A 13,461-nucleotide genomic window follows, 5' to 3' on the forward strand; every position below is an offset into this window, starting at 1 on the left:
TTTGTAGAAACTTAAAACATTTAAGTATCTACTTGAACTCCAAGAAAATTACATTTAGTTCATCTGCTGTTCCAGGATCTCCAAAGAGTCAAAAACAGGACCGACAGCATTTTCTGCGATGAGGGAAAATACCTCTATATGTCATCCAGCGTGGCAACAGCTAATGGGCTACTGAGCATTTGAACTGTAGCTAGTGTGAACAGGCAACTAAATTTGTAAAATTCAATAAATAGCCAGAAGCTACTATTACTAGGCAGCATAGGTCTATAAAGCAGAGTACACAGCTTACAGTTACAACTGCAGTCATGCAGGTTGAATTCCATGAGACTTTTATGCCACCAAATGTGGATTTACAATTACGTTTTAATTCCTCTTAGGCAGTTCGATTCATGCCAGAAACTTCCTGGACATAATTTTAACTAGTACATTATTGAAGAAAATGTATCTCTCTGGTCACTAACCCATCTGCCTCACAGTATGTTATGACTTGAGTCTTTTTGTTTACCTAGATATCTTTAAAAAATCAGGGCCCAAAAAATCGGGGCCCATGAGATACTAGCTTTAAAATAACATTGGGCCACTGAATAACATTGGTCAAGTTCCAACCTAAAATAATGTTTATTGTAAGAATTAAGAAATCTGATCACAAAGATTTTCATCTTTGTTTCATCTGTTAATAGTAAGTGTTCAGATAGTCACAGCATCCCATGTAACTCCTTGCTTTTAAAGGATTGAGCGCTATTTTTATTGATTATAAGTTTAATATGTGTGTGGTTTTTTGTTGTTGTTGTTGTTTTTTTTTTTTTTGGAGACAGTCTCGCTCTGTCTCCCAGGCTGAAGTGCAGTGGTGCAGTCTTGGCTTACCTCCGTCCGCCTCCCCAGTTTAAGTGATTCTCTCACCTCAGCCTCCCACATAGCTGGAATTACAGGCATGTGCCACCAGGGCCAGCTAATGTTTTGTATTTTTAGTAGAGACAGGGTTTCACCATATTGGCCAGGCTGGTCCGAAACTCCTGACCTCAAGTGATCTCCCGCCTCAGCCTTCCAAAGTGCTGGGATCACAGGCATGAGCCACTGCGCCCGGCCTTAATATGTGCTCATTGTATAAAATCTGGATAACCTTAAAAAATATTACATATACAGATATTATTTCTATTATGTCAATATATTCACATGTTTTAATATATACACATATATAAAGATATTTCTGGTAGCCTTACATACATACTTTATACTCCTTTAATTAAAGGGAAAGATTTTTTTTAAAGATTTTAAAGTGTACTTTCAGAATCCTGGTGGAACACCATATTAGTAGATACAACCTTAAGGATCGATGACAAATTCTGATAATACTTTTGACTTCAAAGTAAAAATGATGCTTTTAAAAAGGAATGTATCCATGCATGGAATTTTCCTTTGACAGAGTATATCATGCTCAGAATTTACTGTAATAAAGAAATGTCAGAAACTCCCCCTATGTTTGTTTCTGAAACTGAAAGTCAATTTGATTCTTTTGAGTTGGCCTAGTGTCAGGCCTCTGAGCCTAAGCTAAGCCACCATATCCCCTGTGACCTGCCCGTATACATCCAGATGGCCTGAAGCAACTGAAGATCCACAAAAGAAGTGAAAATAGCCTTACCTGATGACATTCCACCATTGTGATTTGTTTCTGCCCCACCCTAACTGATCAAGGTACTTTGTAATCTTCCCCACCCTTAAGAAGGTTCTTTGTAATTCTCCGCATCCTTGAGAATGTACTTTGTGAGATCCACCCCCTGCCGGCAAAACATTGCTCCTAACTCCACTGCCTATCCCAAAACCTATAAGAACTAATGATAATCCCACCACCCTTTGCTGACTCTCTTTTCAGACTTGGCCCGCCTGCACCCAGGTGAAATAAACAGCCTTGTTGCTCACACAAAGCCCGTTTGGTGGTCTCTTCACACTGACGCACATGACCCTAGCCAATGAAAGAATGCACTTCAGCATCTTGAAGAGGGGACAAGCTTTCCTCAACTCCCCACATCCCACAGTTTCGTATACCCACTGAATTAAACGAAACTGAAAATGAATAATACCTTTCCATGCTTTATATCTCTAATATCTATAAACAACACCCAGAAAGAATCAGTGTTTCCTCTAAGATACAGAAGAGAAGCTACAACACCAATCATTAGAAAAATGCAAATCAAACCACAGTAAGATTCCATCTCCCACCAGTTGGAATGGCTATTATTAAAAAGTCAAAAAATAACAGGTGTTGTTGAGGTGGAGAAAAAGGAACACTTATACACTGTTGATGGGAGTGTAAATTAGTTAAACCATTGCGGAAGACAGTGTGCCAATTCCTCAGAGACATAAAGATAGGAGTACCATTTGACCCAGCAATCCCGCTACTGGGTATATACCCAAAGAAATACAAATCATTCTGTTATAAAGATACATGCACGTATATGTTCACTGCAGCACTATTCACAATAGCAAAGATGTGGAATCAAACTAAAGGCCCATCAATGATAGAGTGGATAAAGAAATCATAGTACATATACACCATGGAATACTATGCAGCCATAAAGAACAAGATCATGTCCTTCGAGGGACATGGATAGAGCTGGAGGCCATTATCCATAGCAAACTAACACAGGAACAGAAAACCAAATACCACATGTTCTCACTTGTAAGTGGGAGCTAAATGATGAGAACACATGGACACATAGAGGGTAACAGTACACACACTGGGGCCTGTCAGGGTGGGAGGAGGAGAAGACTCAGGAAAAATAACTGATGAGTACTAGTCTTAAAACCTGGGTGCTATGAACTGAAAAAACAAAAAACAGAAGTTAACTTATTTAGAAGGAGGTTTCTGTAATCAAACAATACTGTAATAATAGAGAGTGGAGACGGTTACTTTCATTGTGGCTAGTGTTGAGGGACACCTAAGTGGTCAGTTAGGAATTAAGACCTGGAGATAGCTCTAGTATAAGTTATTTAATGCCGTATGTGTTATTCCAATGCCATTTTCATAATTACTACACACAAAACTCTTAATTTTGACCAGTACCTGCCTTATCTTACAAAAAATCTGTAAAACCTTCTCTAACCACCTTTCTCCCCACACTAGTAAATTCTGCTTCTCTGTCCCCACTGCCACATATCAAAGTGACTTCGGGGGGCAGAAGTGAAGCATCATTGCTTCATAGAGCTGTAAGGTCATTGGGTAACATATTGAACCTCTTAGAACCTAAGTATTCTTATCTGTATTATGGAAATGAGGACTAAACGAATCCATATGCAAAGCTTCCCTTACAATTATTACAGTACTTGGCCTACAGTAAGTGCAGTCCATGACTTACGATGGTCTGACTTAAAGATTTTTCAACTTTACAGAGTGTGAAAGAAATATATGTACAGTAGGGACCGAACTTTGAGTCCCATACAACCATTCTGTTTCTCACTTTTAATATTCAACACATCATATGAGATACTCTACACTTTATTATAAAATGGGTTTGGTGTTAGATGACTTTGTCCAACTGCATTTTTTTTTGGCATTTTTGTACTTTTTGCATTTTTATTATAATAAAATTACAGCCTCCTCCTTGGCTCACTCTTTACTCCTTGATCTGCTGCTTTTAGAATTCTCAACCACTGACCAACCATCTCTGTCTGTCTATATATACGAGATTTTGTCCATGTCTTCCTGTAAAACAAACACTCTGAGAAAGAGTACTTTGTGTCCTTTACTTTTGTGTCCCTGGGCACCAAAATAATGCCTGGCACATGGTTGGTACTCAAGTATATGCTAAATGAATGAATCATTGGTAATGTACATGGTCCCCTACCAACTTAAGAATAATGATATGGTTTGGCTGTGCCCACCCAATCTCATCTTGAATTGTAGCTCCCATAACTCCCACATGTCATAGGAGGGACCTGCTGGGAGGTAACTGAATCATGGCAGCGGGTCTTTCCCATGCAGTTCTCCTAATAGTGAATGAGTCTCATGAGATCTAATGGTTTCATAAAGTGAAGTTCCCCTGCACACGCTCTCTCTTGCCTGCTGCCATGTAAGACGTCACTTTGCTCCTTCTCCACCGTCTACCACGATTGTGAGGCCTCCTTAGCCATGTGGAACTGTGATTCTGTTAAACCTCTTTCCTGTATAAATTACCCAGTCTCAGGTATGTCTTTATTAGCAGTAATTCTTGTGAGCATCAGATGATGTGTGGAAAGAGTTTTAAGTGTGACAGATACGGGTATAAAAAAGGAAATTGCTATAAGCAAAACACATGATCACATTTTTTTTTTCCTGTGAACAGACTAATACAAATAAGCTCCAAACTTTTCACATCTTACCCCTGCCTATCTCTCTGGTGTCATCTTGCATCTCCCTCTTTTTAAAACCATATGTTTTAGCTTAAATGAAGCACCTATGTTTTTCAGAAGCCTTTTGTGGCTTTCACTGTCTCAAATGACTGTCACCCGTCTCCACTCCTTTCCCTTTTTCTTGGCTAAATCCTGTCATCTTCAAGTCTCAGCTCAGGATCAGCTCCCTGGAAAAGCCTTTCCCTGTGCCTCCTGCAGCATCAGCTCTTTGGCAGCCAGTTCATGGCTGGACCACTTTGCTCATCACCCTCTATTCGACGGGCTCTTCACTGATTCGTCTTATGGCTACACCCAGCTCCTTGAGGGAAGGGGCTTCATCAGTTCATTTTTTTATTTGTGGGCTTTCGCGTGATATTTGGTATCTAGTGTATGCTCTATGAAATACGTAGAATGGAAGATTCATTTAAAAACAATGTATAATCAGTAGTTGCAAAAAAATCTTGGCAATCTAAGGAAATCTGTTAAGTAACTGATTCCACTGATGAGTCTAAAAAATGACCTGACTTGGTTAATTCAGTTTAATCTATGAAATGAACATTTTATAATAATTCTTGGCCAGGTGCAGTGGTTCATACCTGTAGTCCTGGCACTTTAGGAGGCCAAGGCAGGGGGACTGCCTGAGCCTGGGAATTTGAGACCACCCTGGGCAACATAGTGAGACTCCATCTCTATAAAAAATTAGCCCGATGTAGTGGCATGTGCCTGTAGCCCCAAATACTCAGGAGGCTGAGGTGGGAGGTTTGATTGAGCCTATGAGGTCAAGGCACAGTGAGCCATGATCCACACTACTGTACTCCAGCCTGGGTAACAGAGTGAGACCCTCTCTCAAAAAAGCAAAGTAAAAAGTAATTCTTGTGAGCATCAAATGATGTGTGGAAAGAGTTTTAAGTGTGACAGATGATAAGGACATAAAAAGGAATTGCTGTAAGCAAAACACATGATTACATTTTTTCCTCAAATATATTTCTAAACCTGTTACTGAAGTTTTGCCAATGAAGGGTTGTTAGGTGAGAAACAAAACTGAGTTCTATAATGTATCATGCTCATTGCTAACAGATAAAGCTTATTATTTATAATAGTTTTTCTATTATTTATATAATCATACTTCAGAGTAAATGAAGAACTTCTATGTTAGAAACCAGCCTCTCAGAGGATTTGTATATCTAACCTATAAACAGAGAAAAATTAAGCTCAAAGATCTGACACAACTCTCAGAAAGTTTACTTTATAAAAACAGAAACCCAACAATCCAATAAGCAACTTGTGTAACAGTGATTAACCTAAAACTCCAAGCACATACCAAAAAGATTAAATAGCAGCAGAAGGGTTTCAATTTGATCAATTCAGTACATGTTAATAAGCAGTATCCACATACCATCCTGTAAACACAATAACTCCCTACACTGTTTTTACAAATAAAACATATCGATATCTATCAATGAATATAGCCAGGAATTGACTTCATCCTTTACCAATTTCCAAACACACAAATTATACTCTCCAAGTATGATTTCATTATTGATATACATCAGGAATTAAGGAATATTTAGCATAATAATGGCTATCATTTATTGAGCACGTATCATGTTTAATCCTTGCAATAATTCTAGGAGGTAGTTAATTTCTTTTTTTAAGATGAGGAAATGGAAACTTCAAAAGGTTAATAAACTTGCTCATGGTAACACTGATGCAAAGCCAGGAGATCTCAGAGTCTGCAGACACGAAAGCTCACATTAGTGAAAACAAACCACAACCAAAACATTAATGCTGACAGCCTGTGGAATTCTTAACTTCAAACTATCATAACAAATCCTTCCACACCATGAAATCAGTAAGACCATAGCAACAGCTACTGGCAGCACATGCCTGTTTTTTCTATGCTCTGTGACACATAGAATTATCATCTTGTTAGATCTTCTCATCATCAACATCAGGAGAGGAGTTTAAAAAGCGTAAGCTCATCGCACAGACTTACCTAAGCTTGACCTTGTGTTGGATCTTTCTATTATTGCGTGCTTACTGGGATTGTTTAATACTGAGCGTTTGGCAAGCGAGATGTCCGCGGTGACCCTTGTGATGGATATCCTATTGGAGAAAAACGTCACAGAAGACCCTAAGGTTATTGGTCTAATCAAAGGACATAGAAGTATATGCCCCCAATTCATCTAAGTATGAAATATATATAGCGACCATATTTTCAAACCATATGTGTTAGGATCATCACTCATTTTTTTTTCTTTTTTTGAGACGGAGTCTCGCTCTGTCACCCAGGCTGGAGTGCAGTGGCCAGATCTCAGCTCACTGCAAGCTCTGCCTCCCAGGTTTACGCCATTCTCCCGCCTCAGCCTCCCGAGTAGCTGGGACTACAGGCGCCCACTACCACGCCCGGCTAGTTTTTTGTATTTTTTTTTAGTAGAGACAGGGTTTGACAGCGTTAGCCAGGATGGTCTCGATCTCCTGACCTCGTGATCCGCCCGTCTCGGCCTCCCAAAGGGCTGGGATTACAGGCTTGAGCCACTGCACCCGGCCATTTTTTTTTTCTTTTGACTTATTCATTTCTGTTTATCTTACACCTGCCTTACTTTGTTTTTTGTTTGTTTGTTTTGAGACAGAGTCTCGCCCAGGCTGCTCAGGCTGCAATGCAGTGGCATGTTCTCGGCTCACTGCAGTCTCCACCTCCCAGGTCCAGGTGATTCTCCTGCCTCAGCTTCTGGAGTAGCTGGGATTACACATGTGTGCCACCACACCTGGCTAATTTTTGTATTTTTAGTAGAGAGGGGGTTTCACTATGTTGGCCAGGCTGGTCTTGAATTCCTGGCCTCAAGTCATCCACCTACCTCAGCCTTCCAACGTGCTGGGATTACAGGTGTTAGCCACCACGCCTGGCCCTGTCCTGCACCTGCTTTACATTGCATTTATTGGTTGCTTACAAGTGTCAGATAAGTACTAAACACTTTATTTGAATTACTAAATCATCCAAAAAGCTCTAGGAGAAACATTTATTATTATCCCACTGTTGCTGATGAAGAATGAGAACCACAGAGAGATTATTTATCCAAGGGTATGTACTTATTAAGTGGGAGAACTGGGATTTGAACCCAGACTCCTGACCCTATATTCCTAGCCTCTGTGCCATAGTTCAGTGCTCTGATAGGCATGAAGGATAAATAAGAACTGGTTTTCCCTCAGAGAGCTAATGGTCTAGTGGCAGAGATAAATAATAAAGGAAAACAATTAAAGATGATGATTGTTGTGGAAAGAACATATAGAGTATTATGAGAGACAATAATGAATTGGGAGTATCATTTTAGATAAGGTAGAAATGAGAGCAACAAAATTTGGGAGCTGGAAATAGCAAATGACTTAGACTGGAGAAAGCTGAATATTCAAGTCAGCAGTAGGAAAAAGCTGTGAAGCAAAACTGAAGGCTCACAATATTTCTAAAGAAGGTAGCGAATGAAGGTGGGGCGAAAAGGAAAGGTTTGGTTTAAAAGTCTGTTTCCGTTACAGCCGTCCACTGCCCCTTCACAATACGAAATAGCCAGGTGACAGTTCTTTTCCTGTGTGGTACAAGACCCTAGATTTGTCACCTTGCAGGCAGTACAAGAGGGCCTCTGACCAGGAGACCCCAGACAAAACAGGAGCAGGGAATACTGGATGCAAAAGAAAGGATTCTGAATGTTGAGTCTTCAGCCTTTTTCCTCATTGTACAATTTTGGTAGCCAGGCTTATATTTATATCCCCAGGGGTCAGAATGGAAGATTCTTCTCTGGGGAATCTGACTGCCAAAGAGTAAAGACCCAAAGATAATGATATTGGAGGTTTCCTATGTAAATTGTCTAGCAGGATTGCCATACACAGAAACACAAAGTTGACAAGCTCCGCCTATGAGCACAGAACTTCTGATTAATTATTTTATGCCTTATTTTAAAATTCGAGCACAGGACTGTTTGTCAGGCATCTTCAGAAAACCTCTAACATGAGAGACCAAAACAAACAGAAAAATGAACTATGACAATTATTCATAGTTAAAAGCTAAGAGATGGTTTTATCTATGAAACTAGAACAAATATATTAAATATATTTAATATAAATATAATTAAATTTAATATAAATATAAATAATTTTATATTTATAAACATAATTTTATAATATTTATAATATAAAAAATATAACTATAAATATAAATAAATATATTAAAGACTTAGAATAAGAGCTTTTGGAAATATTATGATAATAGAAATAGAAAAAAAATCAAAAGAAGGGTTAAAAGAAAGGTAACATCTCCAAAGGATAAAACAAAAAAGAGTTGGAAGACAGGAGGAGAAAGGTAAGAAAAGTAGAGGTCACCCAAGAGGTTCAAATTCCAAATTACAGGAGTTCAGAAAAAGATAATAAAGAAGACAGAGGAAAGAAAATAAAGAATTAATTCCAGAATTAAGGGTCTGATTTTCCGAATTGAAAGGGTCCAGCACACAGGTTGAAAGATCCACACCAAGACGTATTTTTATAAATTTCATAACACTAGGGACAAAGAGAAACCCATAAGGTTTCAGAGGAAAAAGACAGGTCCCAAAGAGTCAAGCACTAGAATGCTTTGTACTTCTCAAAGCAACAATGGAGGCCAGAAGATAATGGAGAAAAAAGGCTTCAACATTTGAAGGGAAAACTATTTCAATCAGAATTCCATAAGCATTTAAACTAGCAATTAAACAGAAAGGTTTGTAAACATGCAGGCTATTGAAAAAAACATGTATGTACTCTTCCTAGGGAAATGACTGGAGAAGGTTTTTGACTCAAATGACAGTAAAGCTTGAAAGAAATCAAGGGATCTGGGAAAGAGGAGCTTCAACCCAAAAGAAAGGTGAAAGGAATCCCCAAGGGCATAACACAGAATGTTCCAGAATGACACCCAGCACAGAGAGAAACGGTCTAGACTGCAGCAGGCTAGAATATCCCAGAGAGATTCAAATAGACAAACTGTAATTTTGACTGGCTCCATATTGAATATTTATTGTAATTATGTAAATAATAGTCAAATGAACTATGTCGTGTGTGTGTGTGTGTGTGTGTTTAGACAGCATCTCACTGTCACCCAGGCTGGAGTGCAAGGGTGTGATCATAGCTCACAGCAGCCTCAACCTCCCAGGCTCAAGTGATCCCCCGGCTTAGCCTCCCAACTGGTGCATGCCACCACACCTAATTTTTTTTTATTTTTTTTTAGTAGAAACAGGGTCTCATTATGTTGCCCAGTCTGGTCTCAAACTTCTAAGCTCAAGCAGTCCTCCTCCCTTGGCCTCCTAAAGTGCTGGGATTACAGGTGTGAACCACTGCACCCAGCCTAATGTACTTTTTCTTGTGCATTTTCCTCGTGGTTTCCATGAGATAAACAACTTTTTACATTTGCTTAAATTTTTTTTTTTTTTTTTTTAAAGACAGAGTCTTGCTCTGTCACCCAGGCTAGAGTGCAGTGGCACAACCTTGGCTCAGTGCAACCTCCGCCTCCTGGGTTCAGGCGATTCTCCTGCCTCAGCCTCCTGAGTAGCTGGGATTATAGGTGCCCACTACTGCACCCAGCTAATTTTTGTACTTTTAGTAGAGACAGGTTTCACCATGTTGGCCAGGCTGGTCTCAAACTCCTGGCCTCAAGTGATCTGCCTGCCTCAGCCTCCCAAAGTGCTGGGATTACAGGTGAGAGCCATTGCGCCCAGCCCTGGGATTATTGATTTCTAGTAAGATTGTACTGCAGAAGATTCTGGCAATGGTATATTTATCCCTATAGCAATTCAGTATGCATTCCAAACACTTCAGGACTGATTGCTGATGTTTTGAAAGTCACTGAAGGAAAAACAAACAAACAAACAAAAAACTTGACTTTATCCCAGGTAGCTTTCCTTCTTGTTCTCAATTTCCTTGTTAATTTACCTGTCACCATCCTACAAGGTGAATCTGAAGATTGCCTTGTTTACATGACACAGTTGGTGACTGTGAATCCAGTTTTAAATGGGCTACTTTATTACACACAACAGGAGGAGGATGATTTATTTCTTCTTTGATCTGACACACTGACACTACTTAACCAGAATGTGATTCTCACAACCCCTCCAGGGCTTCTGCAAATGAATATAAGTGGGTTTCAGAAAAGAAAAGGAATTCTTGACTACCTAGAACCTTTTACATAACTAACATTTCCTTTCATATTTTCTCCTCTTGGGCTTAAACTTTAAAAAAAATAATAAACAAATTTAGCTTATTTAATGGATGATTAAGGAATAATTCATTTTTCTCTTTTAGAATGTCATGTGTGCATACACACCTGATGCTTTTGATGAATTTTCATCCTCTACTGCTGTCTTGCCTTGCTAAAAGCAAAGACAGTCAATAATTCATGTCCTCTAGATGTCCTGCCATGGGTAAAAATGTTAAATTTGTACATGGCTTTTAAATTCTGCCTTATGGACTCGTTTCTTCCTCTGAGGACTGTTAACTGGGGACAACAGGGCTAGAATATTGAACCCCAGCCTCTATAAGTCAAGATGAGCCAAGACAGGTCTATTAAACCATACGGAAATTACTTCTGGCTAGAAAAAACAGATACTTTGAGATATTCTGTTCATCTGTTTCCTAAATAAAACCAATCTGGGTGGTTGATACACTTGAACATGGGTCCAGAATCTACCCTCTCTGGCTGGAATGTGTCTTCCAAATTCAAAACTTACTCAGGTTTAAGTACAAGTAGTAATCCAGGAGATTCCATCCCATTTCCCCATCTTTGGCATTTAGGAAAGGGCAGTGGGTTGACTCAGGCATGGAAAACACAATGCCTTTGTTAGCAGAATTTTTTTAGTGTTCAGGCTCATGTTGACAATTCCAAATTGTGATAAATGACAGAGCCAAGGATAAAGAAACAAAAGCTAAATGGAGCTGATTAGAGGTACGCCTTTTATACTTGGCCAGTGTCTAATAGCCTTGGTCCAAGCTAAGGGTTCTATTTTCCTGGCACAAACTGAAAAAATATTTCTTAAAGATATGGAAAATTAAAAAATCTAATGAGGAATATGTGGTTATGAAGTCCTTGATTATAAAGCCTTTTCATACCTTGAAACTTATAATAGTTTTTGTTTTCCTCATTCTCTCCTTTCAGTTCTTTGCCTGATCACTTTTTTTGTTGTTGTTTTGTTTTGTTTTTGGTTTTTGAGACAGAGGCTCACTCCGTTGCCCAGGCTGGAGTGCAGTGGCATGATCTCGGCTCACTGCAACGTCTGCCTCCCGGGTTCAAGCAATTCTCCTGCCTCAGCCTCCCAAGTAGCGGGGACTACAGTCACCCACCAACGCGCCCAGCTAATTTTTGTATTTTTAGTAGAGACAGGGTTTCACCATGTTGGCCAAGCTGGTCTCGAACACCTGACCTCGTGATCCACCCACCTCCCAAAGTGCTGGGATTACAGGCGTGAGCCACCGTGCCCAGCCTGCTTGGTCACTTACTAACAACACTTGTCCTCCTACAAAAGTTTCCCTTCTGCCCTTGCTTCCCCTGCCAAAAGTCAATATAAATTAGAAATGGTTGTAGTAGTAGGTGTGGTCTAGAAAGAAAGTACTATACTAAGAAATGTAAAAGAATCCTGAAACCAACAAATACTAGCTACTGCAGCGGTCCCCAACCTTTTTGGCACCAGGGGCCAGTTTCATGAAAGACAATTTTTCCATGGACCGGTTCAGTAGGAGTGGGGAGATGGTTTTGGGATGATTCAAGCACATTACATTTATTGTGCACTTTCTTTCTATTATTATTACATCGGAATAGATAATGAAAAGATTCTGCAACTCACCCTAATGTAGAATCAGTGGGAGCCTGAGCTTGTTTTCCTGCAACTAGATGGTCCCTTCTGAGGTTGATGGGAGACCGTGAAAGAACACCAGACATTAGACTCTCCTAAGGAGCGTGTAACCTAGATCCTTTGCATGCACAGTTCACAGTACAGTTTGTGCTCCTATGAGAATCTGATGACGCTGATGATCTGACAAGAGGCTGAGCTCAGGCAGTAATGTGTGAGTGATGAGGAGTGGCTGTAAATACAGATGAAGCTTTGCTCACTCCCCTGCCACTCACCCCCTGCGGTGTGGCCCCTAACAGGCCGTGGACCAGTACTGATCCGTGACCTGGGGGTTGGGGAGTCCTGATCTATTGTAGTTGCGTTGTTAGGATGGGAGGAGGAAAGGAATGTGGAGAAGAGAAGCACTGCATTTATCTGGTTAAAAATACAGAAATATACACTAGCCCTGTATGTTCCAGGTCCCCTGTAATAAGCTACTCTTAAACTTTGAGGTTTCCATTTTGGACTCTAGTCATGTCTTTGATGCTTCAGGAGCTGGCTTAACATTCAGTGATGGCACCCATCAATTATTTGATTCAAGACTGACTTTCAGTAGACTTTAAGCTTCACAAAGCCAAGGCCCTTATCTATTTTTGCTCCTCACAATGCCTGGCACACAGAATATACTCAATAAATATTTACTGAGGCAAGTTGAATAGTGACGGGGGAAGAGGAGGAGAGAGAAAGGATTAAGTCCAAGCCCACTGGCGTGACACACTAGATGTGACCCTTGGGTTTGTTAACAGTCACTCCTTGCCCAGGTCCTTAAGATCTGGGTGTGAGTTGCCTTACACATAATGCTGTGTCATACCTCAAAACCTTCACACACCATATACCATCTGCTAAACATACCCTTCTCTCCCCTGTAATTCATTTGGTCAAATCTTAGGCACCATTTAAAAACTCTTCCAGGATGTGGATGTCCTTAAGTTGGTGTTAATTACACCTCCCTTTATGCTACCTGTACCTTATGCATGCATGTACCAGGTTGCCCTTTTACTTATATTCAGTGTTACTGCTACAGGTTTCAATTTATGGTTTCCATGAGAGCTCTTCATAGGCAGAGACTGGCTTCACCATCTCCACATTTCTCTAGCAGAGATTACGCAGCAGACGTTCATTCAAAATTCATCTGGGCACTGCATGTTGAGTACTGCTCCAGGCACTAAGAACACAACAGTTCACAAAACATTCTCAAACC

The 13,461-nt window shown here is 40.0% G+C and overlaps 1 protein-coding gene and 1 long non-coding RNA gene across 9 annotated transcripts in view; one reads left to right on the forward strand and one right to left on the reverse strand.

Moving 5' to 3' along the window:
* LOC111549943 overlaps positions 1–13,461 on the forward strand; it is a 30,229-nt gene that overhangs the window by 8,408 nt on the left and 8,360 nt on the right. The window lies entirely within an intron of this gene.
* CACNB2 (calcium voltage-gated channel auxiliary subunit beta 2) overlaps positions 1–13,461 on the reverse strand; it is a 413,977-nt gene that overhangs the window by 7,403 nt on the left and 393,113 nt on the right. For all 7 annotated transcript variants that reach the window (XM_023223140.2, XM_023223141.2, XM_023223139.2 and 4 more), the window contains one exon: positions 6,362–6,471. In XM_023223140.2, coding sequence (XP_023078908.1) covers positions 6,362–6,471 — 110 coding nt within the window. The remainder of the gene's footprint in view (positions 1–6,361; positions 6,472–13,461) is intronic.

The sequence above is a fragment of the Piliocolobus tephrosceles genome, chromosome 9 (genome assembly GCF_002776525.5).
Source record: "Piliocolobus tephrosceles isolate RC106 chromosome 9, ASM277652v3, whole genome shotgun sequence".
In the NCBI taxonomy this organism is placed as follows: domain Eukaryota; kingdom Metazoa; phylum Chordata; class Mammalia; order Primates; family Cercopithecidae; genus Piliocolobus; species Piliocolobus tephrosceles.